General features: G+C 44.6%; 1 protein-coding gene across 6 annotated transcripts in view; it reads left to right on the forward strand.

The window, feature by feature from the left end:
- Nucleotides 1-536: 536 nt before the first annotated feature.
- The window catches only part of LY9 (lymphocyte antigen 9), a 30092-nt gene continuing 3432 nt past the window's right edge, over nucleotides 537-27196 (forward strand). The window contains exons 1-9 of one of the 6 annotated variants that reach the window (XM_017515137.2): nucleotides 538-740; nucleotides 4137-4463; nucleotides 18173-18448; nucleotides 18949-19293; nucleotides 21053-21322; nucleotides 23013-23117; nucleotides 24115-24162; nucleotides 25616-25953; nucleotides 26314-26385. In XM_017515137.2, coding sequence (XP_017370626.1) covers nucleotides 617-740; nucleotides 4137-4463; nucleotides 18173-18448; nucleotides 18949-19293; nucleotides 21053-21322; nucleotides 23013-23117; nucleotides 24115-24162; nucleotides 25616-25953; nucleotides 26314-26385 — 1905 coding nt within the window. In that variant the 5' untranslated portion in view covers nucleotides 538-616. Of the gene's footprint in view, nucleotides 741-4136; nucleotides 4464-18172; nucleotides 18449-18948; nucleotides 19294-21052; nucleotides 21323-23012; nucleotides 23118-24114; nucleotides 24163-25615; nucleotides 25954-26313; nucleotides 26386-27196 lie in introns of all 6 variants that reach the window. The other 5 variants (XM_017515138.2, XM_017515143.2, XM_017515139.2 and 2 more) reach the window with 5 other exon arrangements.

The raw sequence follows: 27196 nt of genomic DNA on the forward strand, positions 1-27196 counted from the left end.
GTGGACTGTCGGCCAGAGGAATCAGCTCCTCGCTGAGTGTTGGCTGGGGGCTTCCCTCTGTTCTTTGTTTTGGAACGCTCTCCCTAAAGTATCTCACAAAATAATACCTGGCTCCCATCAGAGTAAGGCAAGGAGAGAGAGATAGTGGGAAAGAGAGAGAGGGAGAGAGGGCAAGAGAAAGAGAGAGAAAGAGAGCATTTGTACACACATGCTAACCCAAGATGGAAGTCACAGGTTTTCTGAGACCAATAAATGACATCCTAGTACCTCTGCCACATTCTATTCACTTAAAGCAAGTCACTAAATCCAGGCCACATTCAAGAAGGGGTAATTACACGGAGGCATGAATGCCAGGAGGTAGAGATCTTTAGCAATTAACTTTAGGGGCCAAATTTAGAACCCAAGTCCCTTGATGCAAAAGCAAGTGATGCTCCACATTGGTCACAAACAAGACGCTGGATAGACTTGGGACCTCTTCCTGCCTATGCAGACGGAAGAGTCTGTGGTGTTTGTTATAAACAACCCTCCCTCTGACACACACACACACACGCACACACTCTTGCGGAAGCTGTGGTAAGTGCCTCCTCCTTCAGTCGAGATCTGAAAATAGATCATCATGGTGGCCTCAAAGAGTCACACAGACGACTGGGGTCCTGGACTTTTCTCCGATAAGCCACAGAGGAGTCAGCTGCAAATATTCTCTTCTGTTCTACGGACCTCTCTCCTCTTCCTGCTCCTGGGTAAGTCCACTTTATGGCCACCACTGCTTGCTACTGGTATTCTGAGGCTGGTAGCATTCTTTGTCTGTGAGATTATTGTTGCTAAAATCAGGAAACTGGCCGGGCACGGTGGCTCACACCTGTAATCCCAGCACTTCGGGAGGCAGAGGTGGGCAGATCATGAGGTCAGGAGACTGAGGCCATTCTGGCCAACATGGTGAAATTCGTCTCTACTAAAATACAAAAAATTAGCCAGGCATGGTGGCATGAACCTGTAGTCCCAGCTACTCAGGAGGCTGAAGCAGGAAAATCACTTGAACCCAGGAGGCAGAGGTTGCTGAGAGCCGAGATTGCGCCACTGCACTCCAGCCTGGTGACAGAACAAAACTCCATCTAAAAAAAAAAAAAAAATCAGGAAGCTCCTCTCCCTGCCGTAAATTACTCCACGTGTGTGCATATTCGTGTACCCTGAGGGGATGACGTTCTAGCCCCAGTCTCAAATGACTCTGGGCTCAAACTACATTTCTCTCACCCTCACACTTTCCTAAGAAATGCCAAGTACGTAGAGAGTTTGTTCCCTATATAGTGTAGATAAAACCCACAGAAAGATCCAGGAAAATCCCGATGAGAGGCCACCTAGCAATTTCCTAGGAATGGAGAGAACTCCTGGAGTGTCTTTCTGCATGTCCTGCCTTGGTTATCACCTTTGCTGGCTTTGTTACTGAGGCTTCACTGAGGACCTGCGGGTGGTTGGGTGACCCTGGGCAAGGTGGTGTCTATCTGGATATCCTATTCTCCTCAACCTTCTTCCTCCCTATCAAGGCCCAACTCCTGGGAAACATCTCTCCAGTAAACGGCCCAGACCCCCACCGTCCAGCAGGCAGAGCCAATCCAGTAGCTCAGAGGGGATCTCAGCCACCTGAGACTGTGGCGGCTATGGTCCTTCTGTGGTCCCACTTTCCCCAGGGTTTCAGGGAAGATGGTACAGGTAGCACTAGAGATCTGAGAGCAGTGTGGTTGGCTGTTGGTGCCTGAGGGGAGCTCTAGAAATACTCCTAGACGCAGATATGGGTGAATGAGACGCCTAGACCTCAGAGCTGAGGTCTAGACTGACCTCTCTTCACTTTCAATTTTATCTTGGCTTATCAAAAAAATGCAGAAAGCAGCAGGGCTATTTATGTCTACATCTGACCTTTGGGGTGTTCCTTGGTTGTGTTGAGCAAACCTGAAATAAGCAACACTCCAGGTCCTCCAAGCCCCAAGTGATCAATGCAGTGAATTATAAACAGTTCAAAGCAAAGAGTCATCTCCTTCAGTCTGGCTCCACTGATTAAGATGACTCAAATCTCATTCTTTTGGTCTAAAAGGATGATGCTTTTGTATCTACAAAGAGTTGTTTCGGGAACTTAAAAGGCAGTTGAGTGAAAAGACCCCTCTCACTTTAGTGTTAGGAACATCTGAAATTAAATCATTGCACCATCACTTATTAGTGGTGTGAGCCTCTATTTCTTAAGTGTACACTATAGTAGGATGCATCACACAACACTCTGACAGATTGCAGATGATATATATAAAGTGATTGGCACATAGTTGGGAGAAAATGTGATTGCTATTATAATAATTACCGTTATGTGCATTAGTTGGAAACTATTAAGAGACTGGTGAGTCAAATTCAGTTATTACAGTCTTTGAACACTGTTTTGAATTGTCCTATGGTGCAATTCAAAATAAAATGGCTGGTACTGGGGAACTGTCACTGTGCTTACTGGGAGCTACGTAGCACTGTTTTCTGCAGCAAGATTTGCCCTGGGAGGCCCACATCCTGTCCCCTCCACTGACAGTCTGTGAGGCCTTGTTTATGGTTTTTGTCTGATGTAAGAAAATTTGAGGCCAAAATGAGTCATATGCACTCAGCCAAGACCCAGCAGCTCCTCGGCTTCCAGGATAGAGATGGGCAGTACTCTTGGCCTCCCTGCTCCAGCAGCACCATGGACATAGGATCTGGACTCTGTGACTAATCAACCCTGTAATCTCAGGGAAGTGGCTTAAATTCTCTAAATTTCCGTAGTTATTAGGATTAAATGAGATAATTTACGTAATGTACCTAATGCACACATAGCAATCATAAGCAGTGTCTTCTAGATGGGAAGCGCTCTCTTTCAGAAAACTTCAAATTAGCTTCACATCAACTCAGTCTGAATCTGCCCAAAGAATCCACCCGACCCAACCTTCCCACATCCAGGATCCCCAGCTCTGCATGCTCCGTAGCTGCCTCTCCACAAGGTGCAAGTGCTTGGCTGATGGAGGTCTAAGCAAAGAATCCCCATGACCTGCCGCAATCAGCCTCTCTCCTCCTTGTGTCTGCACGTTCTGTAACCTCTGGGTTTTCAGAGCTTGCTCCAGCCTTCTTCCACTCCTCCAGGCTGTGCTTATGCTCCTTTTTTCTCTCTAACAATTTCTACTTATTTTCCCACCCAGAATTCCTGGTGGAGTCTGGATCCCAAACCCATCTGATTTGGTCTAGAATTTTCAGAGTGCTCTCCAGAGCCTCAGAAGCCCTGGAAATCCAAGCTGGGGTCACCCAGAAGATACCCACAGGGTCCCTACCAGAAAATTAGCTGCCTTGGACAAATGCCAGCTTCCTAGATGCCTTGGTAACGATGTTTATCAGGAATAAGATCTTGCCTAAGATGAGGAAATCAGGAACTGTATTGGTACTACCAGCTATTCTCACCCCCAAACCTGGCCAAAGTCAGTCTAAGATCCCATGAACAATGTGGGGGAAAGAAGGGTAAGGTGGAGGTAGGAGAGGCTCCTTTAGTTCCCAACACTGCTATGAGAATTCTCAAACATTCAGAAAAGTTGGAGCATTTACAGTGAACATTCGTATGCCTACTACCTAGGTTCTAACACTAATGTTTTACGTTGCTTGCTTTATCACTCATCTGCCCATCTAGCCATCCCTCTGACCATCCATCTATTTACCTTATTTTTTAAAATATGCTCCTTTCCACTTAATTGGCTATTCACAATTTGCAGCAACCCGCTTTCATTTAATTTTTACCATATCCCTTGAAGAAAATCGTGCAGGTATGAGCATTTCAATCTTTTAGATAAGTAAACTGATTCTCAGAAAAATTCAGAAAGGCACCCAAAGTCACAAGGCTAATTCCCCTACTGGAACAAAAACCAGAAGATCTGTTTCACAGACTGTTGTAGCTACTTTTAAGGGAGTCAGTGTTTGGAGAATGGAGTAATGAATGACTTTGCTAGCAATGGACCTAGAAGAAGGACAAGAATCTCATTTCATTTCTCAGCATCTCACATTTGTGCCCAATGTATATTCACACAGTGAAAGAAGGAAGGCTAGCTCAAGGAGTCTAGCTGCTCCTCCAAGTCCCTCTTCTGTCTCTGCAGGACTAAGAGCCTCTGGAGAGGACTCAGCCGGAACAGTGGTGTCAGGGATCCTAGGGGGTTCTGTGACTCTCCCCCTAAATATCTCAGTAGCCACAGACATTGAGCACGTCACCTGGAATGGTCCCAAAAATGCTCTTGCTTTAGCAAATCCCAAAGGTGTAATCCTTATGGACAAAAGCTACCAGGGCCGACTAAACATCACCAAATGGAATTACTCCCTGCACATCAGCAATCTGACTCTGAACGACGCAGGCTTCTACAAAGCCCAGATAAACAAAAAGAATTCTGAAGTCACCACTAAGGAAGAATTTACCCTGCGTGTCTATGGTGAGTTCCAGAGAGCTTCTGTGTTTTGATCTTTTCTTTCTTTTATGTGTACAAATGTTTGGGGTATGTCTGAAATTTTGTTATACGTATATAGTGCACACAGATGAAGTCAGGGTTTTCCATGTATCTACTGCCTGAGTACAATACATTCTTGCTAAGTATAGTCACCCTACTCTGCTATCAAAAATTGAATTTATTCTATCTTACTGTATGTTTGTACCCTTTAACCCACTTCTCCTCATCATCCCCCCAACCACCCACTCCCCATACTGACCCTTCTCAGTCTCTGGTATCTATCTTTCCACCATCTACCTCCATATGATCAAATTTTTGTACTCACATAAAAGTGAGAACATGTGATACATGTCTTTTGTGCCTGACTTACTTCACTTAAGATAATGACTAAAGTTTCAGCCATGTTGCTGCAAAAGACACAGTTTCATTCTTTTTACTGATTGTTAAGTTTTTAAAATATATTTAGAGCACACAAGTGTAGATTTTTAATTTCCAACTTAATTTCTTTGTTGACTCAATGGTCAGGAGCGTGTTGTTTAATATCCATGTATTTGTATCATTTTATTCCATTGGAATTGAAAAGATATTTGATATGATTTCAGTGTTTTAAAGTTTGTTGAGACTTGTCTTGTGGCCTAACATATGGTTTATCCCGGAGAATGTTTCGTATACTAATGAAAAGAATGTATATTCTGCAGTTGTTTGACAGAATGTTCTGTAAATATCTGTTAGGTCCATTTGGTCTAAACTCCAATTTAAATCCAATGTTTCTTTGTTTTTTTTCTGTCTAGAAGCTCTGTATAATGAGGAGAGTGGAGTGCTGAAGTCCTCCTAGATATATTTAGAGGGTACAAGTGTAGATTTTTATTATGCTATTGCATGCGCGTGCACGCGCTTTCTCTCTCTCTCTCTCCCTGGTAATATTGCTTTATGAATCTAGGTGCTCCAGTGTTTGGCGCATACACATTTAGAATTGTTATATCCTCTTGCTGGATTGATCTCTTCATCATTATATAATGGCATTCTTTGTCTTTTTTTTTTGTTTTAGTTATAAAATCTGTTTTTTCTGTTATAAGTGTAGTTATTCCTGCTTGCTTGTGGTTTCCATTTGCATGAATTTTTTTTTTCTATTTCTTTACTTTCTTTACACCCATTGTCTATCCAGGTGTTTTGGCAAGAAAGGTGCAGTGGATAAGGTGCCATAAGTCTGACCACACACCATGCATTAACGGGCTTTTCTTTCCCAAGCATTGTGGACACAGAGCAATTGGAATTGCTCCATATTCTGAGACCATAGGCAGAGCCTGTGGTGTTCCGGTGATCTCTGCCCTATAAGGCTTTCCGGCCTTACCAGCTCCCGTCTGCAAAGACCCACCTAAGTCTTGTGAGCAGAGGTTGCTTGACTTCCCAGAGTCTTTTGCATAAGCTCCCTTTACGAGATCCTCACACAAACTATGTTGGGAGGAGTTGTGAGACCAAAGCAGTTTTTTCTGCTTTGCAGCCACACCACTGTGTTCCGCAGTTGTAGGGCGCTCTCAGATGGTCTCCTGTTACCATTTGACATCTGCTTTTATTTTACTGAACCATAGTTTGGATATGATCCGTGGCACAAATCTCAGTGTATAAAAAGCAAAGCAAGCTTGTAATCATTTAACTTTAAGTAACACAGGTCTGCCCGGCCATCTCTTCCCATATCTCCTCCCTTCTTTTTAGCGAAGAGGGTGGAAGTGATTATGGATTATTCGTGTCTTTGATTGTCTCTGAAAATTTCTGCTGCATTTGTAGAGTAAAAACAGGCAGAATAAACAGACACCTGCTAAAACAAAATTAGCAATTGTGGATCCATTGAGTTTTAACCCACTTGATAGGATTCAGGCTTGAAAGCTTATTTGCAGCTCCTTCCAATATATCAGCTGCAGGTAAAACATTTAAATGAGCCTGTGAGGCCTGAGAAATCTGTTCGTTTAATTTGGCAATATCCAATGTTGTTCTCGTTCCCTAGTAAGTGTCTCCTTACTTGTTCCCAATGATGTTCATTAGAATTATAAGTATGAGGGGTAATACAATAATCAGATGTGTCCCAATCATAATTCAACTGTAATCTCTGTTCTAAGCTCATTATTCGATCTCCCATCCAAATTACAGTTTGTGGAAGATGATTAATTTGATTTGTCAATTTTTGATTAATTCTTGTTTGAGAATTCCAAAGCGTGAAAGAATTTTTCTGGCAAACATCCATCTAGTGGGCAGTTTGAACTGAGGTGTGCAGAGCCACTCCTATAGATGCAGCAGTAGCTGCCACGGCTATAATTCCCATGACAGCAGCAATCAGCATAAATATGAATCTTTTTGAATGATTTAAGACAGACTCCTTTTAGTACTTTTGTGATATGTACTGAAGGAGAGGCTTTCCATGGTCAGTTAAGAGTTACTGGAATCCACACTCCTTCTCTGGCTCTGTCTAGTAAAATAGTATTTTCAAGTTTAAATGTTGAATTAATGCAAGTAAACAATTTACAATGTTTACAGGTAAGGGTTTGAATATCAGGTCTAATGCTTACATTTCCTACTACCAACACATCGGGTGGCTTAACACAACTTAGAAATGGAATAGTTCTGTTTGAGATTAAATCAATATTAAAAGAAACTCAATTGTTTTTTGTGCCAATCAATCCTCTTCCTTTCCACACTCTCATATGAGCTGTTGCCATAGCCAATTTCCACAGCTCCAGATGCTTTGGACTTAAAATGGGTTTCATAAGCTTTGGTCTGGGCAAGGCTGTTCCTTTATCTTCCCATTTAATGGGGAAAGGAGATTCCATTCTTTTAGTAAGGTTATTTCTGGTTATTAAGTTTTCAGTTATTTCTAACAATATTGGTGCATCTACACAAGATGCCTGTCTCACACAATTTTTTTCTTAATTCACCTTTAGGAGCCCAATCAATGATTGCCCCATATGCATTATCTTGGAAGTGTGACTGCCCCGTCAGCTACACAATCTTTCCAAGTAAGAATTTCTAATTGAAGAGACCATTTTGGATTGGTTTTGGGGCAGCTGTTTCCTTTCAGCTTATATTGATTAGTGTACTCAAAAGTTGTGTAATGTCCATTGCGTTATATCTTACACAGCATATTTGGTCTAAAGGACATTCCACTGCCTATATAACAAGTAGGACCAGTTCTATTATCCCTTGGGATGTATATTAACTAGCTTCGAGGCTTTAGGGTTAAACACCCTGGAGTTTTCCCGAGACAGACAGATGGAGGAAAGCGATATCCATGAGGGACATTCATTAACATTCCTTCCTCCTCTGGTTGAGCAGGACACCGGTCATCAGTAGGACCAGGCATCCAAATGCTATCATTTATGTACACTTTTTTTTTTTTTTTTAAAGATGGGGTTTCTTCATGATGGCCAGGCTGGTCTTGAACTCCTGACCTCAGGTGATCCACCCACCTCGGCCTCCCAAAGTGCTAGGATTACAGGCGTGAGCCACCGCGCCTGGCCTTCATTTATGTACACTTCAATAGGTGAATCCATCCAAGTGACAGGTCTAATCAAAGGTGGGAATGGTACATAAGCCCAATATGTATAGTTCTCTTCTGCCAAAACAGGGTTATTGCTTACTGAGCAGCCATAACCGTGACTGCTGCCAGAATAAGATTACCCGGTGTCACCTCCATGCAAGTCTCCATTAGGCTTGCTGTTGCCATATGCACCAGCCTCTTCATCTGACCCCATGTCAGCGGGTTGGCTTTCTGTGTTGCCTTCATCCCTGAGACACTCAGCTTGGCTATCTTGCACCATACCGCTCCTGGGCCTGGTCTGTTTCTCTTCTTGCTCCATGGTTTGGAGGAGTTCATTGAAAATCTTCAGCTGTCTCATAGGTACCCAAATGTGAGGTTGGTTTTCTCCTGGTAATATATAAGCATAGCCTCTTCCCCAGGGTACAACCTTTCCCAAGTCCCACTGATTGGTGGTGGAATCTTTCCACCATACTGTCTTTCCTTCCTTCGGATTAATTTCGTGTCCAACAAAGTATTTTTCTGTAGCCGTGGACACTTGATCTTTGGAAATGTTCAAAAAATGTAAAGTGACTAGTGCCAATTGTAATTGTACATGGGGAGTAAAATACTCCTTATTGTCTCTCCCATTTTTTTGTTTTGCCAATTGAGTTTTTAAGATTCTGTTTGCCCTTTCTACTATTGCTTGTCCCTGGGAGCTATAGGGGATTTTTGTTGTATGAATTATGTTCCATTGTTCTAGGAACTGGCTTTGGTGGCTTACTGCAGTATTCTGGCCCATTATCCATTTTAATTTTTTGTGGGACTCTCATAACTGCAAAGCAAGAAAATAGGCATTTTTTAACATGTGCAGTGCTTTCTCCTGTTTGGCAAGCTGCCCAAATGAAATGAGAGAAAGTATTCACAGTAACATGAACGTAAGATGATTTTCCAACTGAAGAAACGTGAGTAACTTCCATTTGTCAAATTCAGTTTGTGTATAATCCTCCAGGATTTACCCCTGCGTCCTGAGTGCGCAGCTGAAGAACTTGACATTGAGGGCAATGTTGGACAATTTGTTTTACCTGTCTCCAAGTTCAAGGAAATTTGCTTTTTAAACCCACCGCATTTGTATGTGTTAATGCATGACATTTTTTGACTTCTGTAAAAACTGTAGAAACCAGCAAGTTTGCCTGTTTGCTTGAGCTAAAGGTCCAGGCAAACAAGTATGTGCTTAAATGTGTGTGATATAAAATGGAGCTTCTTTGCTGTTAACTGCTTTTTGAAGTGATTCAAATAGCCTTCTTAACTGATTATCCTGAATGTATTTTAACAACGCAGCTTCTACATTTTTTTGTAGAATGTACTATATAAGCTGAGTCTGAAACTAGATTAACTGGTTGCTGTATGTCTGTAAGGACCTAGATAACTGCCCGTAACTCTACTCTTTGTGCTGAATGAAAATTTGTTTGGATAACTCTATGAAAAGGGCCTGTGTAAGATACCTTTCCACGCTTAGATGCATCAGTAAAAACAGTGACAGCGCACTTCATTGGCTGACCTTGGGTAATTTTAGGTAAAACCCATGATGTAAGCTCTAGGAACTGAAAAACTTTTGTTTTAGGATAATGATTATTAATTTAGCCTACGAAATCTGCCAAGCCGAATTGCCAATTGACGGAATTGATGTAAGCTTGTTGAACTTGTTTTTTAGTTAAAGTAACAATTATTTTGTCAGGTTCATATTCAGACAATTGAACAATCCTTGTTCTGCCTTTACTAATGACACTAGCTATTTGATTCAAGTATACAGTTAAAGTTTCACTTGTATTGTGAGGTAAGAAGACCTATTCTATTAAACTTCTATCTTGAACAAAGACTTCTATTGGAGAATGAGGTGTTAAGAACACAATGAGCTGTAACTGTGAGTTACTGTTAATTCTTTCTACCTGGGCTTGCTGTATTTTTTCTTTATTTTTAACTCCTCAGCTGCTTCTTTTGTTAACACTCACTATTTAAATTTCGATCTTCTTTTAAAATTGGAAATAGATTAGACATTGCATAAGTAGGGATACCGAGATCTGGCCTTATCCAATTAATATCTCCTAACAACTTTTGAAAATTATTTAGTGTTTTAAGTCTGTCCTTTCTAATTTCTGCCTTTTGAGGGCGTATTTGCCTCTTTTCAACTTGCATTCCCAAACATTTTACTGGTGTTGAGGTTTGAATTTTATCAGGAGCTAAAATTAGCCCTGCTTTCTGCACACATTCTTTTAGGCAATTACAACATAGAACCAACTTTTTTCTAGTTTCTGCAGCACATAATATATCGTCAGCATAGTGAATGATACAGCATTGAAGAAACTGCGAATAGGCTGAATAGCATTTCCCACAAAAGTCTGACACACTATAGGCCTATTTAACATTCCTTGAGACAAAACCTTCCATTGATACCCCGTAGCTGGCTATTCCAACCCCAACTAATTTCATATTAGCCTTTTGTTTTGTCCAGTGCTTGGACCATTGACTAGAGCTTATTACAGAAACATCCGCTCCAGTATCTACCAGACCTTTAAAAGTTTTTTCTTGAATTGTAATATTACAAGCTGGCCAATTATCTGTAACTTTGCTTGCCCAGTACACTGCTTTTTCTTGAAAATTACCAATTTGCTTCTTTCTTACTGCATTAGCGGTTCCTACTTTTACATAAGGTAGAGGCAATAATTGAGCAATTCTACCCCTGGTTCTGCTTTCCAGGGCACACTGGAGGTCACTATCAATTGAATTTCTCCTTTTAGATCTGGATGAGCAATTCCTGCAAGAATTTGCACTCCCTGCAATTCGACACCAGCCCAACCTACAACAAGTGCTACCGTATTTTCTGGTAGAGGCCCACACACTCTTGTAGATAATTTCTGTGGTACATCCCCTGGGGGAATTGTTACAGGCCGAATGCCACACAGACTTAGTGTTGCACTTCCTGAGGAAGCAGGAGACAATTTTTTTAATATTTCTTATTTTTTTTCTTTTTAAAATTTTACAACACTTGGTCTATGGTGGCATTTGCTGCACACCACTATAAACTACAGGTGTAGCGACTTCTACCCATTGTCCTGTTAATTGTCCTGGGGGCGGAGGTCATACCTCCTGAGTTTGCCACTTAATAAATGGATTTGTACCTTGCCAGGACTGTGGAGAAGGTGGCCATTCATGACTATCCCATTTTGGTGCTGTTGGCTCAGCCCATTTTTGAGTGAATACTGAAGGAGTTTCCTCCAAACTGTGAGGCATTTTAGACACATTTGCATAGATTACCTCCTTTCAGTGATGCCCTCCTGAAATTGCTCTTTCTGTTTCTCTTTTTTCCACCTGACAGATTTTCTATCAAACTCTTCACTATTATCTTCTATACTGATCTTTATTCTCAAGAGTTCCTACAGCCCCCTGACTCTCTTTGCTGGGAGTGCTTTTTACAATATTCTCAGGAGTTCCTTTATCTGGGAACCACAGACAATACTGACCCACTGCCTCAAAGAAAGTAATGAGATTTTCTGTCCCAATCTTTATACCCCGTTTCTTTAAAAGTTCCCGAATAAGAACAAAGCAATTATTATACTTGCTGTATGATTTTCCCATTTTGTTACCCTAGAATACTCCAGGTGCACTAGCTTACCGCTAGACCGACCGAAACACGTTCCCGGGAATCCCTCGATGAACTGCACCCCGAAAATGACCGCGCGGGGTCTCTTCACCAGGAACACAGGGAATCCACCCTGAGCGACAGATGTTGGGAACCAACCCAACCCTGTGCATGGGTGCTCCCTGTCCCAGAAGTGAGGAGGGGTCCCGGCAGTGACCAGGGACTGAGAAAAGACAAAGACAGAGGAATAGAATGTTACAGCAGGGGTCCAGGGGTCTAACGCCCTCTGGCGGGTCTGGGCTTCAGGCGCTTTTATTGGATGCATTGTCTTGTTAAACTTGCAGGGCTGTGGGGAGGGGGTTGAGGAGGACATCCAGAGGAAGTGCAGGTGTCTGCAGCATTCAAAAGCAAACATAGTTTTCCTAAGAAATGCTAAGTAAGGACATTGAGATTTTACCATCCATTGTCTATCCAGGTGTTTTGGCAAGAGAGGTGCAGTGGATAAGGTGCCCCAAGTCTGACCACACACCATGCATTAACGGGCTTTTCTTTCCCAAGCATTGTGGACACAGAGCAATTGGAATTGCTCCATATTCTGAGAACAAAGGCAGAGCCTGTGCTGTTCCCGTGATCTCGGCCCTGTAAGGCTTTCTGGCCTTACCAGCTCCCATCTGCAAAGACCCTCCCAAGCTTTGTGAGCAGAGGTTGCATGACTTCCCAGAGCCTTTTGCATAAGCTCCTTTTACGAGATCCCAACACAAACTCCATGTTGGGAAGAGCTGTGGGACCAAAGCAGTTTTTTCTGCTTTGCAGCCACACCGCAGCGTTCGGCAGTTACAAACACTCTCAGATGCTCTTTATCATAGGCCTCCTGTTACCGCTTGATCTCTGCTTTTTTATTTTCCTGCACCATCGTTTGCTTATGATCCGTGGCACAAATCTCAGTGTATAAAAAGCAAAGCAAGCTCGAATCATTTAACTGTAAGTAACATAGGTCCGCCCCTGACCATGTCTTCCTACAGGGATTGAAATGTCAAGTGGCGGGTCATCACGCCACAGTGGTGGCAGCAAACCTATCTTTGCGCCTCAAGGCAGTGTATGCGGTGTTCATGCTTCTCAACGGGCCGATTTTTAGGTCTGCAGGTGGCTTGCTCAGATACTGATAATGGCAGCAGTGAGCTGGGGGGGTGAGCAGGTTCTCAGGCCCCTGTGCAGCTAGTGTGGCATGGGCAATGACAGCAGCAGGATGATTCTCTGGGTCCCAAGCAGTGTGCATTGATGTTGATGGTGGCTGCAGTGGCCGGGGCAGACTAGTCTCCAGGACCACAGGTGGCCCTTGCAGGTAGGTGGTAGTGGCTGGGAGTTAGGCCCACCCTAGTCCCCTAGAGAAAAGTGCTCAGGTGCCCAAGGTGGTGGATTGGGTTGGGCAATCCCCAAGCTGCTGGCCTATGTGTTCTCTTTGCAAGAGGGGAGCCTGAAGCCAGGCTGAGTGGGCTTGTACTCAAGCCCCCAATGGTGAAAGCAGACACCAGCTATGGTATGTGGGAGCAGGACGATCCTCAGGCCCCCAGCAGAGTGCTCACGTGAGAACAGGAGCAGACACAGTGAGGCTCTGCCACTGGAGAGGGTGAGGCCAGGTTCAGTGGCCATAGCCTGGAATGGCAGATGGGGAATATGCATCCCTCTCAGCCTCGGTCCCAGGAGGGCTTCCCCTAAACCAGCCCTAGCTGCAGGAGCTTTTGACCAGGTTGTGACCAAGTTACAGCAGCAACTCACAGCCCACTACTTTACCCAGTCTCAGTCACAGCAGCATTCGCTTCCTGGCACCAGAAACTGCAGCCCACACCTCTCTTGCTACTTAGCTGAACCTGCAGAGTGCTCCCAGATCATACTCTAGTCTCAGCAGCAACCGTTTTAGTTTCCCTAACACTTCAGACCGGACACTGTTGGGCCCCAGGACAGCATGCAGTCTGCCAAAGGCTAAGTTTGAAAATGGCCCCTTACTATAACTGCATAGGTCTCAGAAAGAGTGTGGAACCCAGTAGGAGCTCCCTCCCTGGAGCAGTTCTGCCCCACAGTCTCCCAGCAGCTCCCTATGGTAGGCAGCTTGGAGGGTCAAAGGGGTTAGGCCTTGAGAGGGTTAAAGGGGTCTCCTGAGGCCAGGATTGCATGATTCTGCAATGGGATGTGGGCCACGGGAAGTCTCTCACTCACCTCTATTGGGAAATCACTCCCAGCTCCCAGCAGATCCCAGCTAGGGAGGCTGCCTCTGTTCCTTCTCCTTCCCTGTTTTTAGTGTTTCCTGTCACCTCTCTGTTGAATTCCAGCATTCTCCCTTGTAAAATGTATTTAAAATGTTTTGACTGTTTGTATACTATTTTAGTTCTTCCAAGTAGAGGAGGTAGGCATTAAATGCTTCTCGTAAGCCATTTTGAAATCCCTTCTCTTGATCTTTTATTTTTAAAACCAGACATTCTTTTTCTCCAGGAATTTATCTCTCTAGGAGAAATCTGACCACTATATTGGTCATTTTTCACCTAATTCCATATACACAGATGTCAAGATTGGAAGACACGCCCATAAACTCCTTACATGTTACACAATTGCCATAATTCGTGTAACTGGTCTCCTACTTGTAGAAATATTGTTTCTGCTTATAGAAATATTGTTTCCAGTATTTTCTCTTATAAACAATGCTGCAATGAATATTCTTATGCACCTATCTTTTCACGCTTATGTAAGTAGTTTGTATTCTGATGAATAAATCTAGAATATATATACATGGGGTCAAGTTTCTGAATCAAATGGTATATGCATTTTACTGTTTTTGAGACATCATCCCACTACATCACCAAGTCTGGTCTCCAATTCCTGGGCTCAAGTGATCCTCCTGCCTCGATCTCCCAAGTATCTGGGACTACAAGTACTTGCTACCATGCCCAGCTTTTAAATTCTGAATTTATTATTATTATTATTACCAGTATTTCGGAGAGAGAGTCTCATTTTGTTGTCAGGCCAGTCTCAAACTCCTGGACTCAGGCTATACCCTTCCCTCAACCTCCCAAGTAGCTGGGACTACAGGCATATGCCACCATGCCTGGCTTTAAAATTCTAAATTTTCATTTATTATTATCATTTTATTTTGCAGAGACTGGTTCTCACTTTGTTGATCAGGCTGGTTTCAAACTCCTGGCACATTTTGCCCTCCTCAGCGTCCCAAAGTGCTAGGATTATAGGCATGAGCCACCGTGTCTAGCCATCTTTTCATGTATTTAATAGCCTCTGTATTCTCTTTTCCGTAACTCTCCATTAATATTCTTTACTCACCGATATTAGTGTGATAGGGATGCTGTAACAAAATACCACAGAACAGATGGCTTAAACAACAGAAATTTATTCCTCGCAATTCTGGAGACTAACTCAGGTCTTGTTAGGTTTGGTTTTTCCTGGGACGTCTCTTCTCGGCTTGTAATTGGCCACGTTTTCACTGTGCCCTCACACAGTCATTCCCTTGTCTGTGTACGTCCTAATCTCCTCTTCTTATAAGCACATCAGTCATATTGTATGAGGGTTCACCCTAACAATTCCATTTTAACTTAATTACCTCTTTAGGGACACTGTCTCCAAATACAGTCACATTCTGAGGTACTGGGGATTAGAGCCTCTATGCATGAATTTTGTGGGGGACAGAATTCAGCCTAACATTCTACCCACTGGCCTCCCAAAATTCATATCCGACTCACATCTTTTTTTTTTTTTAAGACGGGGTTTCACCTTGTTGGTCAGGCTGGTCTTGAACTCCCAACCTCAGGTGATCCGCCCGCCTTGACCTCCAGAGTGCTTGGATTACAGGCGTGAGCCACCACGCCCAGCCAAATCCGTCTCACATCTTATATAAGTAGCAAGGAGAAACCAGGCAGTGCCTTCAACTCTTTTGTGATACCCTGCTTTTTGCCAGCTGACACTGACTCTCCTTTTCCCTGACGAAAAGCTGTTCAGGCTTTATGTTAGCCTTTTTGAGCTGACCAGACTCCATCTTGGCTTCTGCATTTTAGTAACCTTCTCCCTGTTAAGTATGTGACTATAGTATAAAGCAAGGTCAGGCTGACACAAGGCACCCAGGAACGCCTTTGTTGATAAGAGGCCGAGTAAGTGGTATCAGCAGAGCCTGGAAATGCAGCTGCAGTGAGTGCCCAGAGCCCGCCTTATCTATAGATTTTATGTCTTTCATGACAGCTGGACTCCTCACACCTGGCACTGTTTTATTTCCTATGTATCAGTCTTTTCTTCTAACTTTTTGCTTACTCTGCCTTTGTGAAAACTTTGTTTCAGCTAGGTTCCCCCCTTCCTGTTAAAACTAGTGTATAAAAGGCCACCTAACTTTTTCTTCAGGGCCGAGAGAATTTTGGGCATTAGCCACTCTCGGTCACTGGCTTAATAAAGACTCATAATTCATTCTCAGAGTGTGGCGCGTTCCTTGACTCGCTCAGTTACAACACTTTGACTAGAAATCTCCACAGCTAAGTCTCAAATTTGTCACTTAAATGTTCTACTTTCCACAAAACACTAGAATACAATGTGGCCAAGTTCTTTGCCTCTTTCCTCCAGTTTCCAGTAACATATTTCTAATTTCTGTCTGAGACCTCACCAGCAATACATTTAATGTTTATATTTTTTCCAGAATTCTGCTCATGATGATATATGTATATCTCTAATGTAATAGCAGCTTTCCCTGCAGTGCTCCTATTTCTTTCTGAGTGCTCACCGGCATTCTCATTAACACCCATATTTCTACCCAGAGTCTCTTGAAGACAATCTAGGCTTTTTCTAGCGCACACCTCAAAATTCTTCCAACCTCTACCCATTAGCACGTTCCAAAGCCACTTCACATTTTTACGTTGTTAGAGCTTCATCCCACTTCTGGTATCAAAACCTGTATTGGTTTGCTAGGGCTGCCAAAAATACTGCAGACTACCTAGCTTAAACGACAAATGTATTGCTCATTTCTCTGGAACACAATTCTAGAGGCCAATGAATGTGTCAGCAGGCTTGATTTATTCTGAGGCCTCTCTCCTCGGCTTTCAGATGCCACCTTCTTTCTACGGCCTCACATGGGTGTCCGTCTGTCTGTGATGTCTATTCTCTAATCTCCCCTTCTTATAAGGATACCACTTATATCAGATAAGGGCCCACGCTAATGATCCCAGTTTAACTTAATTACCTCTATGTCCAAATGCAGCTCTATTTTCAAATACAGTCACATTCTGAGGTGCTGGAGGCTAAGACTCCAACATCTAAACTTTGCAGGGACACAGTTCAGCCCATAACACCATCTTTCTATCAGATAGTTTGATCGTTTTCATTGATTGGTAGGGTATTCTGTATCTATTAAGGAAATGGAATTCTATGCAGTTAATAGAATTAGAATGAATCAACACAACATGTGTTGACATACAATAATTTCCAAGATAGATTGTTAATTTTTTAAGGTTCAAAACAGTGTGTAAAGTAAGCATATATCTGTCTGTATCTAGAATGTCTCTGGAAAGATCCATGAGAAACTTATAGCAGTAATTGCCTCCAGAAATAGTAATTCTTGAAGAGATGAAATAGATGGCTGGAGGAAAGAAAGCTTAGTTTTTCATTACATACCTTTTGTATTTTCTCAATTTTTAATGTATTATATATTCAAAAGAAGAAATACTGGGCCAGGCTCAGTGGCTCATGCCTGTAATCCCAGCACTTTGGGAGGCCAAGACGACAGATCACCTGAGGCCAGGAGTTCGAGACCAGCCCGGCCAACATGGTGAAACCCCATCTCTACTAAAAATACAAAAATTAGCTGAGTGTGGTGGCATGTGCCTGTAGTCCCAGCTACTCAGGAGGCTGAGGCAGGAGAATCACTTGAACCCGGTATGAAGAAGTTGCATTTGAACCTGGTAGGAGGAGTGATCACACCACTTTACTACAGCCTGGGTGACAGAGTGAGACTCTGTCTCAAAAAAAGAAAAAAAAGAAATATAACTTCATGAAACATTCACACATGCACACACACATGGTGAGCAGTGGAGATGGAACAAAAGGAAAGGAGAAGACAAGGAAGAAGATCTAGAGGCACAATGCACCCTAAATTCAGACTCAGATTCTAGAGGCAGAATTCTCCACTCTATATAGTGTTTAGAAGTGGGCCATTCACCTCACCTGTTTATTTATTGGACATTCATGAGTGTTTTTCATAAGCCAGGCTAGGTATTAGATGTTCTGACACAGGAATCAGCCCTGTCTTCAAGGAGTTCTTATACCAGTCGGGGAAAGAGAGAAGTAATCAGACTATTAGTCATGCTGAGTCATGGTGATAAGACCAGTAGAGGATGTTATGGGAACACGGAGTAGAGGCTCAACCCCGCCTGCAGAGAAGATGTGCCTGCAGCAGGTAACGCTGGCCTCTCTCTGCTGCCCCCAGCTCCCCTATTAGCACCACCTTCTTCTCTTGGCTCTTTCCTGCTGGCAAAGGGATCTGAGCATCTTCCCATGCTGTTGTTCCTGCAGAGCAGCTGCAGGAGCCCCAAGTCACCTTGAAGTCTGTGAAGGTATCTGAGAACTTCTCCTGTAACATCACTCTCATGTGCTCCGTGAAGGGGGCAGAGAAAAGTGTTCTGTACAGCTGGACCCCAAGGGACTCCCATGCTTCTGAGTCCAATGGAAGCTCCATTCTTACCATCTCCCGAATGCCCTGTGACCCAGACCTGCCATACACCTGCACAGCTAAGAACCCCGTCAGCCAGAGCAGCTCCCGCCCTGTCCATGCTGGGCAGTTCTGTACAGGTAACTGACTCCAGTTTGGCCCTTGAGGGAATTCCAGAAACAATGTGAGCAGCTGTGGAGTCTAAATTCCAGAGTTCTGGTCGGAGACAGAGTGGGTGGGGAAGCAAAAGGACAGGCCCAGAGACTCCTTATTTGCTCTCTCAGGGAGCTGAGAGGGGCTGGCAGGACTGGGGAAAGCCCAGAACACTGTGAGACTCTAAGGGTAGAGCAAGGGAGAAGACAGTATGGATAAAGGAGTCCAGATTGGTCTTTGCTTGGGTGGAGGTGTTTCCAGGCACCCTCAGAGGGCAGAAAGGGGCACAAGAGTCCAGGTATTCAGTGGGCAGAGCCAGGTGGAACAGGTGGTCATGGCAAAGTAGCAGACATGCCCCTCAGAGGATGAGGCTAGGGGGAAGGGGTGGAGGAGGAGGGACCCCAGTCCCCTCAGTCCCCTTTAGGCTGCCTGAGGGCCAAGGGATTAAGGAACTGACTGAGCTGCAATGTCTCATCTCTGACCACAGATCCAGGAGCTTCCAAAGGAGAAACAATGGGGGAGACTGTGGTAGGGGTCCTGGGAGAGGCAGTCACCCTGCCACTGGCACTCCCAGTCACCTGTCGGGACACAGAGAAGGTTGTCTGGATGTTTAACACGTCCATCATCAGCAAAGAGAGGGAAGAAGCCGCAACAGCAGATCCACTCATTAAATCCAGGGATCATTCCAAGAACAGGGTGTGGGTCTCCAACCAGGACTGCTCCCTGAAGATTGACCGGCTGATGATAGAGGACGCCGGCCCCTACCATGCCTATGTGTGCTCAGAGGCCTCCAGAGTCACCAGCATGACACATGTCACCCTGCGCATCTACCGTGAGTGTCTGGGCAGGGCACCCCTCATTAGATTCCTTCCCTGAAAGCTTTCTCCTCTGCTGCCTTCTCCCCCTCCCTGTTCTCCCAGGTCTTCCCTCATACTGAAATGCCTCAGACCACCCTGTTCAGTTCACACCAGTTGATGCACAGGAGGAAAACTCATGACTAGCTGCTGGGCAAGTCTACCTGCCAAAGTGCCCTTGGTGGTATGCTGCCAGTCAGACCTCTGCCACCCAAATTTAGGTGCTTGCCCAGGTCCTTCTGCATTGAGTCTCAGAAGGGATTAGGAGGCCGAGCGTGGTGACTCATGCCTGTAATCCCAATACTTGGAGGTCAGGAATTTGAGGCCAGCCTGGGCAACATGGTGAAACCCTGTCTTTACTAAAAATACAAAAATTAGCTGGGCGTGGTGGTGGACACCTATAATCCTAGCTGCTCGGGAGGCTGAGGCAGGAGAATCCTGAACCCCGAGGGGTAGAGGTTGCAGTGAGCCAAGGTCATGCCACTTCACTCCAGCCTGGGAATGAAAGGACTAGGAACTCACTAACCTGCATATTCTTTTCTTTCTTTCTTTCTTTCTTTCTTTCTTTTTTTTTGAGAGAGTCACATTCTGTCGCCCAAGCTGGAGTGAAGTGGCGTGGTCTTGGCTCACTATAACCTCTGACTCCTGGGTTGAAGGGATTCTCCTGCCTCAGCCTCCTGAGTAGCTGGGATTACAAGCATGAACCACCACATCTGGCTAATTTTTGTACTTTATTAATAGAGATGGGGTTTTGCAATGTTGGCCAGGCAGGTCTCAAACTCCTGACCTCAGGTGATCCACCCGCCTCAGCCTCCCAAAGTGCTGGGATTACAGGAGTGAGCCACAAAGCCTGGCCCCAACCTGCACTTTTATAGGATATTATCATTTTCAATAAGGCTAGAGCTGTCTGGGGTGCAATCAGAGAAAACTGAGGCCTGGTGTCCAAAGATGCTGTGGCCTCCAAAAAGGTAGACCGCTCAGCTCCCCTGAGCATGAGGAAGAGAACTTGCATTCTACTTCTCAGCCCTGGGCCTCACAGGGCTTGGCTTGGCACTTGCACGGTTTATGTCCTTCACCTGTGCCATTCAGACATGGTCAGCCTGCCCCCTGCCTGAGTTTGTCAGGGTCCAGGTATCTGTGAAGAGTCACCGTCATGGTTTTGTTAAAATATGCAGCAAGTCAGCCAAGTCCGTGCCTATTGCCCACAGTGACTCAAATATAAAGTAAAAATAAGAATAAACAGGAAACAAATAGAGTCAGTCTTATCGTTTCTTTTAAAGTTGCTAATACTTATTGAGCATTTATTCTGTGTTAGGTAAGAGAGGTGTCAGCGCTCACGTCTCTGCATCCCTTATCTCAGATAAATAAATAAATCAGCCTCAAAGGTAAGCCTTGAAGGGTCTTCACAGCACTTGGAAGTGTCTCACCTGTGTTGGTTGGTTTGATGCTTTCACAGCTGTAACTACGCTGTATAGAATAAGTTAGCACCTCTCTCTCTTCACTTTTCATTAGTTCCCTAATTTCTCACCTGAGCATCAAGAGGTGAAGAGCTGTGTCTGAGATGTCACAAGTAGTGAGGAAAGTGCCAGGTGTACACCAAAATTCCTGTGGCTCCTGGAGGCACTCTGCTGGCAGTGTCAACACTCAGCTTCATGAATACGTTTTCAATGAATGAAGATGGGTGACTGCCCGGGGGGCAGGCCTGATTCCACAGGGAGTCTGCCTGTCTACTCACAGGGAGGCTGAGGAAGCCCAAAATCACGTGGAGCATCAGGCATACCGAAGACGGCATCTGCAGGGTCAGCCTGACCTGCTCCGTGGAGGACGGGGGAAACACCGTGGTGTACACATGGACCCCACCGCAGAAGGAAGCTGTGGTGTCGCAAGGGAAATCACACCTCGACGTCTCATGGAGAAGTGGTGAAAATCACCCCAACCTCACATGCATAGCCAGCAACCCTGTCAGCAACACTTCCCATCAGTTTCCTTCTGAGAACATCTGTCCAGGTTTCTCTCCATCTCTATTTACTCGGGCCACAGGGCCTTGGGGCCTCAGATCCAAGAGTTTACATTCTGATTGATTCTTTATGAAGTGCAGTGAGAGGCTATGTGTGAGAGCCCTTTAGAGTGGGATGTATCCATGGAAATATGAGCCATGCATGTGATTTTAATGTTGTAATAGCCATGTTAGAAAAAGCAAGAAGAAATGCATAAAGTTATCGTAATCATATGTTTTATTGGGGCCAGGCGCAATTGCTCATGCCTGTAATTCTAGCACTTTGGGAGACCGAGGCAGGTAGATCACCTGAGGTCAGGAGTTCGTGACCAGACTGGCCCACATGGCAAACCCCATCTCTACTAAAAATACAAAAATTAGCTGGACATGGTGGCACATGCCTATAATCCCAGCTACTCAGGAAGCAGAGGCAGGAGAATCACTTGAACCTGGGAGGTGGAGGTTGCAGTGAGCCGAGATCATGCCACTGTACTCCAGCCTAGGTGACAGAGCAAGACTCCATCTCAAAAAAAGAAAAAAAAAAAAAAAAGAAAAATATGTTTTATTTAACCAAAAGTATCCAAATACCATTATTTCAATGTTTATTCAATACAAAAAATATTCATTAGACACATTTTATTTTGTATTAAGTCTTTGAGGACCAGTATGTATTTTACACTTACACCACGTTTTGATTCAGATGCTAAATTTTCAATGAAAGTGTTTAATCTATCTTCAGATTTTGTAAAATTTACAGTTGAAAAAATAGACTTATGCACCCAAGTTATTTCAAGCATACTCACCAGTTTTTCGAGAGGGAATTGAGTCACCACTTTTAAATTAAAACTGAAACTAAATTAAAGAAACAATTTGGTGTCTCAGTAATACCAGCCACATTTCAAGGGCTCATGCATAGCTTGTGGCTACCATATTGAACAGTTAGAGGCTTGTGGAGAAAAGCTGATAGGAAGTTGATATGGAAAGGAATGTGGACCACACAGGAACAAAGGCTGTGTGTGTGGGAACTAGGAAAGAAGCCCAGTGGCTCTTGCTAAATGCCAAGCACTATTCTAGGCCTTCACACATTTTTACATTGTCTTCGCAACAATCCTACAGAGTACATATTCTCATTTTTCCCCATTATATGAATAAAGAAACTGGGGCTCAGAAAAGGTAAGGGACTTGCAGAAGGTCACACAGTAAAGGCTGGATAGAACCCTGAGCTCTATATTCTGCTCTTCCACAGAAGGAAGCAGAAAAAGGTATGGTCTACCCAGGATCTGACAATGTTGGGTCAGATTGTATCTGGCAGACAGATCTAGAGCCCAGATCTTAGAGCCAGAGTTCCAGGAATCTGGAACTCCCCTCATATCATTTACAGAGGGGTGGTGTAACATGGTCATTAAGGGCGCTGTAGGATCTGTACTCAAACCTCAGGTCAGACACTCGAAACTCTGTGGCACTGGGCAAGCCATAAATCTCCCTACCCAGGGACTGTCTGCCTCAGGTACTGCAATAACCTCTTGCCTAGAATAATGCTTGCTCGAAAAATGGTTGTGGAATGAATGAATGAAAAGAAATACTTTCCGCAATGTCATGGATTTTAAGGGGCGGGTAGGATGGCCATCATGTTCTGTCCATCGTTTGCTCCAGTGTGTCTTGTCATTATGTGTATTAATATCCCTCATTTCCTCTTTAAAGGGCCTAAGAAAAACATGAAGCTTTGGATTGGGTTGCCCCTGATGGTTTGCCTTCTGTGCCTTGGGATCTTCAGCTGGTGGTGCATTTGGAAGCAAAAAAGACGGTGTGGGTTTCCGAGATCAATGTTGTCCCCCAACGCTAGGCCATTTACCTGGGACCTGTGGAGGGTTCTCTGCCCTTTCACAATCCCATGCTACCCCTCCCTTATTTCTTCCCAGAGCAATGGGGAAGGGGTTTCAGTTGGGACTCTTACAAATAATTGAAACCCAACTCAAACTAGCTTAGAACAGAGAAAAAAAAAAGGCATATGGGGGCAAGGAGAGCATTTGTTATTTTGTCACTTAAATAATCAATCTGTGGGGAAGGCAGGGACAGAGATGGCATAATGGAGAAACGTCACCAGAGGCTCAAATGTCACCAGAGCTCTCCACCTTACATCTCTACTGTGTATTTTGAGTCAGCTTAACTCTCCTACTGCAGCCAGCTGAGAGGAGGGGTGGGAGCGAGGGGAGGAAAGTACCACAACACAGCAGCTGGCGGCTCCAGACCCACACATACTAACAGCCCTGACACCAGACAGGGGAGAAAATGTGCTTCCCTCTAGCTCCAATGTAAAGAACACCAGAAATAGCTCTGATTGGCCCAAAGTTAAGGTCACGTGGCTGCTGCTTGGACCAATTTCTATAGCCAAGACGATGCGCTTTCATGATTGGTAGCTCCTCTAGAATCCCAGCATTGGAGTGGAAATGAAGTAGTTAGTTGCCAAAAAGAGCAGAAGAGCTAGAACACATGGGGGCCCTGGAAGAACTGCTGAATCGCAGGCAAACCGCTCCGACCAGTGGCTACGGCAGAGGAGCTCTTCCCTTCGGAGGGATGGGAGGGAAGCTCCGGAGCCTGCAATTCAGCAGGAAGTGTCCCTAGACTCTGGCCGCCCCTTCCACAGGCTTGGCTTCACATCGGGGTTCAACCTCCTTCCTGAAGCCTTTTCCCTCTCTATGGCCCCCAAAGTCTCTCCCCTTCTCATTTGACTCTAACAGAATGAAAGACGCCTCTTGCCTCACAGCCCTCTTGATAAACCTTCTCTATGATTTCTCATATTCAGTCCCAGCCTTCTGTTCCAGCCAACCTAAGGACCCAGATGACACACCAGGTAACGTTACCCATGACACAGGCTTTGGGGTCCCTAGTCCAAATGGAAGCTCTAAAGTCTTGCTGCTCAAAGCGTGGTCTGCTGGCCAGCAATGTGGGCATCACCCAGGAAACTTGTTAGAAATGCAAAATCTGACCAGGCGCCATAGCTTACATCTGTAACCCCAGCACTTTGGGAGGCTGAGGCAGGTGGATTACTTGATGCCAGGAGTTCAAGACCAGCCTGGCCAACAAAGTGAAACCCCGTCTCTACTAAAAGTAGAAAAAATTAGCTGGGAGTGGTGGCACACGCCTGTAATCCCAGCTACTCGGGAAGCTGAGGCATGAGAATTGGTTTAACCTGGGAGGTGGAGGTTGCAGTGAGCCAAGATCATGACGCCACTGTACTACAGCCTGGTGACAGGGCAAGACTCTGTCTCAAAAAAAAAAAAAAAACAGAATCTTGGGCACCACCCCAGAATACTGATTCCAAATCTATATTTTAACAAGATCCATAAATGATCCATATGCCCATTAAAGTTTGAAAAGGAAGGTGACATAGAAACAAAAATCAAGACAGACCCCTTAGAGATGATCACCAGAGCTAGAAGAGGACTCCCATACCCTTACTATCTACCTAAGTAATTTCTTCTTAACTCCTATATCAAAATGGGCTGCTTGATGTACCCCACAGGCAGGGTTGACATTCACCCCATGTACCACGCCAGCCCTCACAGCATATCCATTCAGCGTTCCACGCCAGCCCTCACAGCGCATCCACCACACCAGTGTTCACCGCAGGTGTCCACGCTGATTGCCTAAGCCCTTGCCATTGCAGTTGTTACATATTTTTCATATCATACTTTCCAAAAAGGAGATTGCTCCAGGTTGTACACCTGCCTCTAATCATGCTGCTCCCTTCACCAAGAATACCCTCCCACTCATCAAAATATTGAATCCTTATTCAAGACCCGCCTCAATCCTGCCGCCTTCCTGGGTTCCTCTCTGCTTCCCTAACCACAGTCATCTCCCCTCAGCTCTGCACTTTCCTCATCTGTCTCATGGGACACTTGGCAAAGCTGGCCTTACATTATTGGTTTACGCATGCACCCGACTCCCCAGCTAGACAGGGTGCTCCTCCAGGACCAGGTCTAGCTTATCTTTGTGTTTCCCCAGATTACCTATCATGATGCTTGGCATGGTTTAACCCATACGGCCAAAGAGTTGCTAAGTCTGTCACATGTCTTATATAATATTTATCAAATGAATGAATAAATGAATGCTTGAAAGGAAGGAGGAAGGAAGAGTGGAATGGAAACCCCCCCCCCGGCCCCAAGGGAAGATAGGAAAAAACAATCTCCTTCAGTTCTCTAGGCCTCATCTAATGCAGGCATCAAGCAGGCTGGGGCCTTGCAGCAAAGCAAGAGAGAGGTGGGGTTGGCACACTTTTATCAACACTGTACCATGCGTTCCAGAACCCACAGCTGGCCACACGCTATACTGCATGCTTCCCCAAGAATATGAGAAGTTGGACCCTCCCCCCGGGCCTGCCAGGCAACATCCTATGCCCACCTCAGACAGCAGCTCTGACAACAACACCACAGCAACTGAGGAGGATGACGACAGGCCTGAGATGCACATGCCCATCAATGGGAGAGACAGGGTGTATGACGAGGTCCCCCAGGAGGGTGCCGGACACGACTCAGCCCCAGAGGCCGAAGCAGACTCTGATCTCGTCATTCCATGTGCCACAGAAGTTGAGTCTGTGGCTGGAGAGAACACAGTGTATGCACAAGTGTCCTTCAACTTACAGGTGCGCCCTTCTGATCAACACACTGTCATTCTCCTCCCGTGTCTAGGGGCATCCGAGATCATGATGACTAGTTCCTCCAAACTGGGGGGTGGGGCTTGGAAACAGGACTAGGGGCAGATGGGCAGGGACTCATGGTTGTGTTCGTGTTTACCAAACTTTGGGATCATGTGGAACGAGGGATTTGTCTCTCCACTCTCTTCTTGGGCCAGTAATAAGGAAGGTGCTGGAACCAGAGGCACTGTCTCCACTGCACTAAGGCAGCTCCCACTCTCTGTGTGAGACGGGAAGCTGGGGGGTGAGGGTAAAACTGAAAAGCTCTCAAGTAGTCATTAGGGCTCATCTGCTGTTGGTCTGTTACAGGGAAAGACCCCAGCTTCTCAGAAGGAAGAGAGCTCAGCCACAATCTACTTGTCCATACAGAAGCCTCAGACGGTGAGAACAACTTTTTCTGTATCCCAAGGCCCACAGAGTGAGGAACTATTTTTTAGACCCTTTGAACTGGAAATCCTAGATTCCCATGGCTGAGGATCTTAAATTCTACCCACTATGCACCCTCCAGATACATTCCATGGTCAACAGAGATGTGTAAACAAATATTCCTGACGTCTGTGTGACCAAAGGCTGAAAATTCTAATTAATTTAATAATATCTCCTGTTGGTTATTTTCAACACTGATCTGAATGACAGGTTATAAACTCAAACAAGGCAGGGTCTTTATGGATTTCTAAATCTATCTCTAACCCTAACCCTTATCTACCTAAATGGCAGCTTCTCAAAACCATCGAAAATTAGCCAACAATTTAACATCAAGAATTTTTGGAAAATATGCCATTACCTACAATACATTGGTTTTATTCTAGCGTTTAAACAATTCCCAGCCTGGGTCACATGGTGAAACTCCATTTTTTAAAAAAATTCAAAAAAATTACCCAGGCATGGTGGGTCACACCTGTAGTCCTGGCTACTTAGGACACTGAGGCAGGAGGATTGCTTGAGCTGGGGAGTTTGAGGTTGCAGTGAGCCAAGGTAATGCCACTGAACTCCATCCTAGGTGACAGAGTAAGACCGTGTCTCAAAAAAAAAAAAAATAAAAATCCCTTACTGGTAGAATTTACCATTAAATAATCACAACGATAATAATAACTATATTACTTTAATATAAAGTTTTACAGATACAATACATTGACACACGTTCTCCTCTGATCTTTGTAATACCTCTAGAAAAGTGTTGTCATCCACATTT

The sequence above is a fragment of the Cebus imitator genome, unplaced genomic scaffold (assembly GCF_001604975.1).
Source record: "Cebus imitator isolate Cc_AM_T3 unplaced genomic scaffold, Cebus_imitator-1.0 Scaffold541, whole genome shotgun sequence".
Taxonomy (NCBI): domain Eukaryota; kingdom Metazoa; phylum Chordata; class Mammalia; order Primates; family Cebidae; genus Cebus; species Cebus imitator.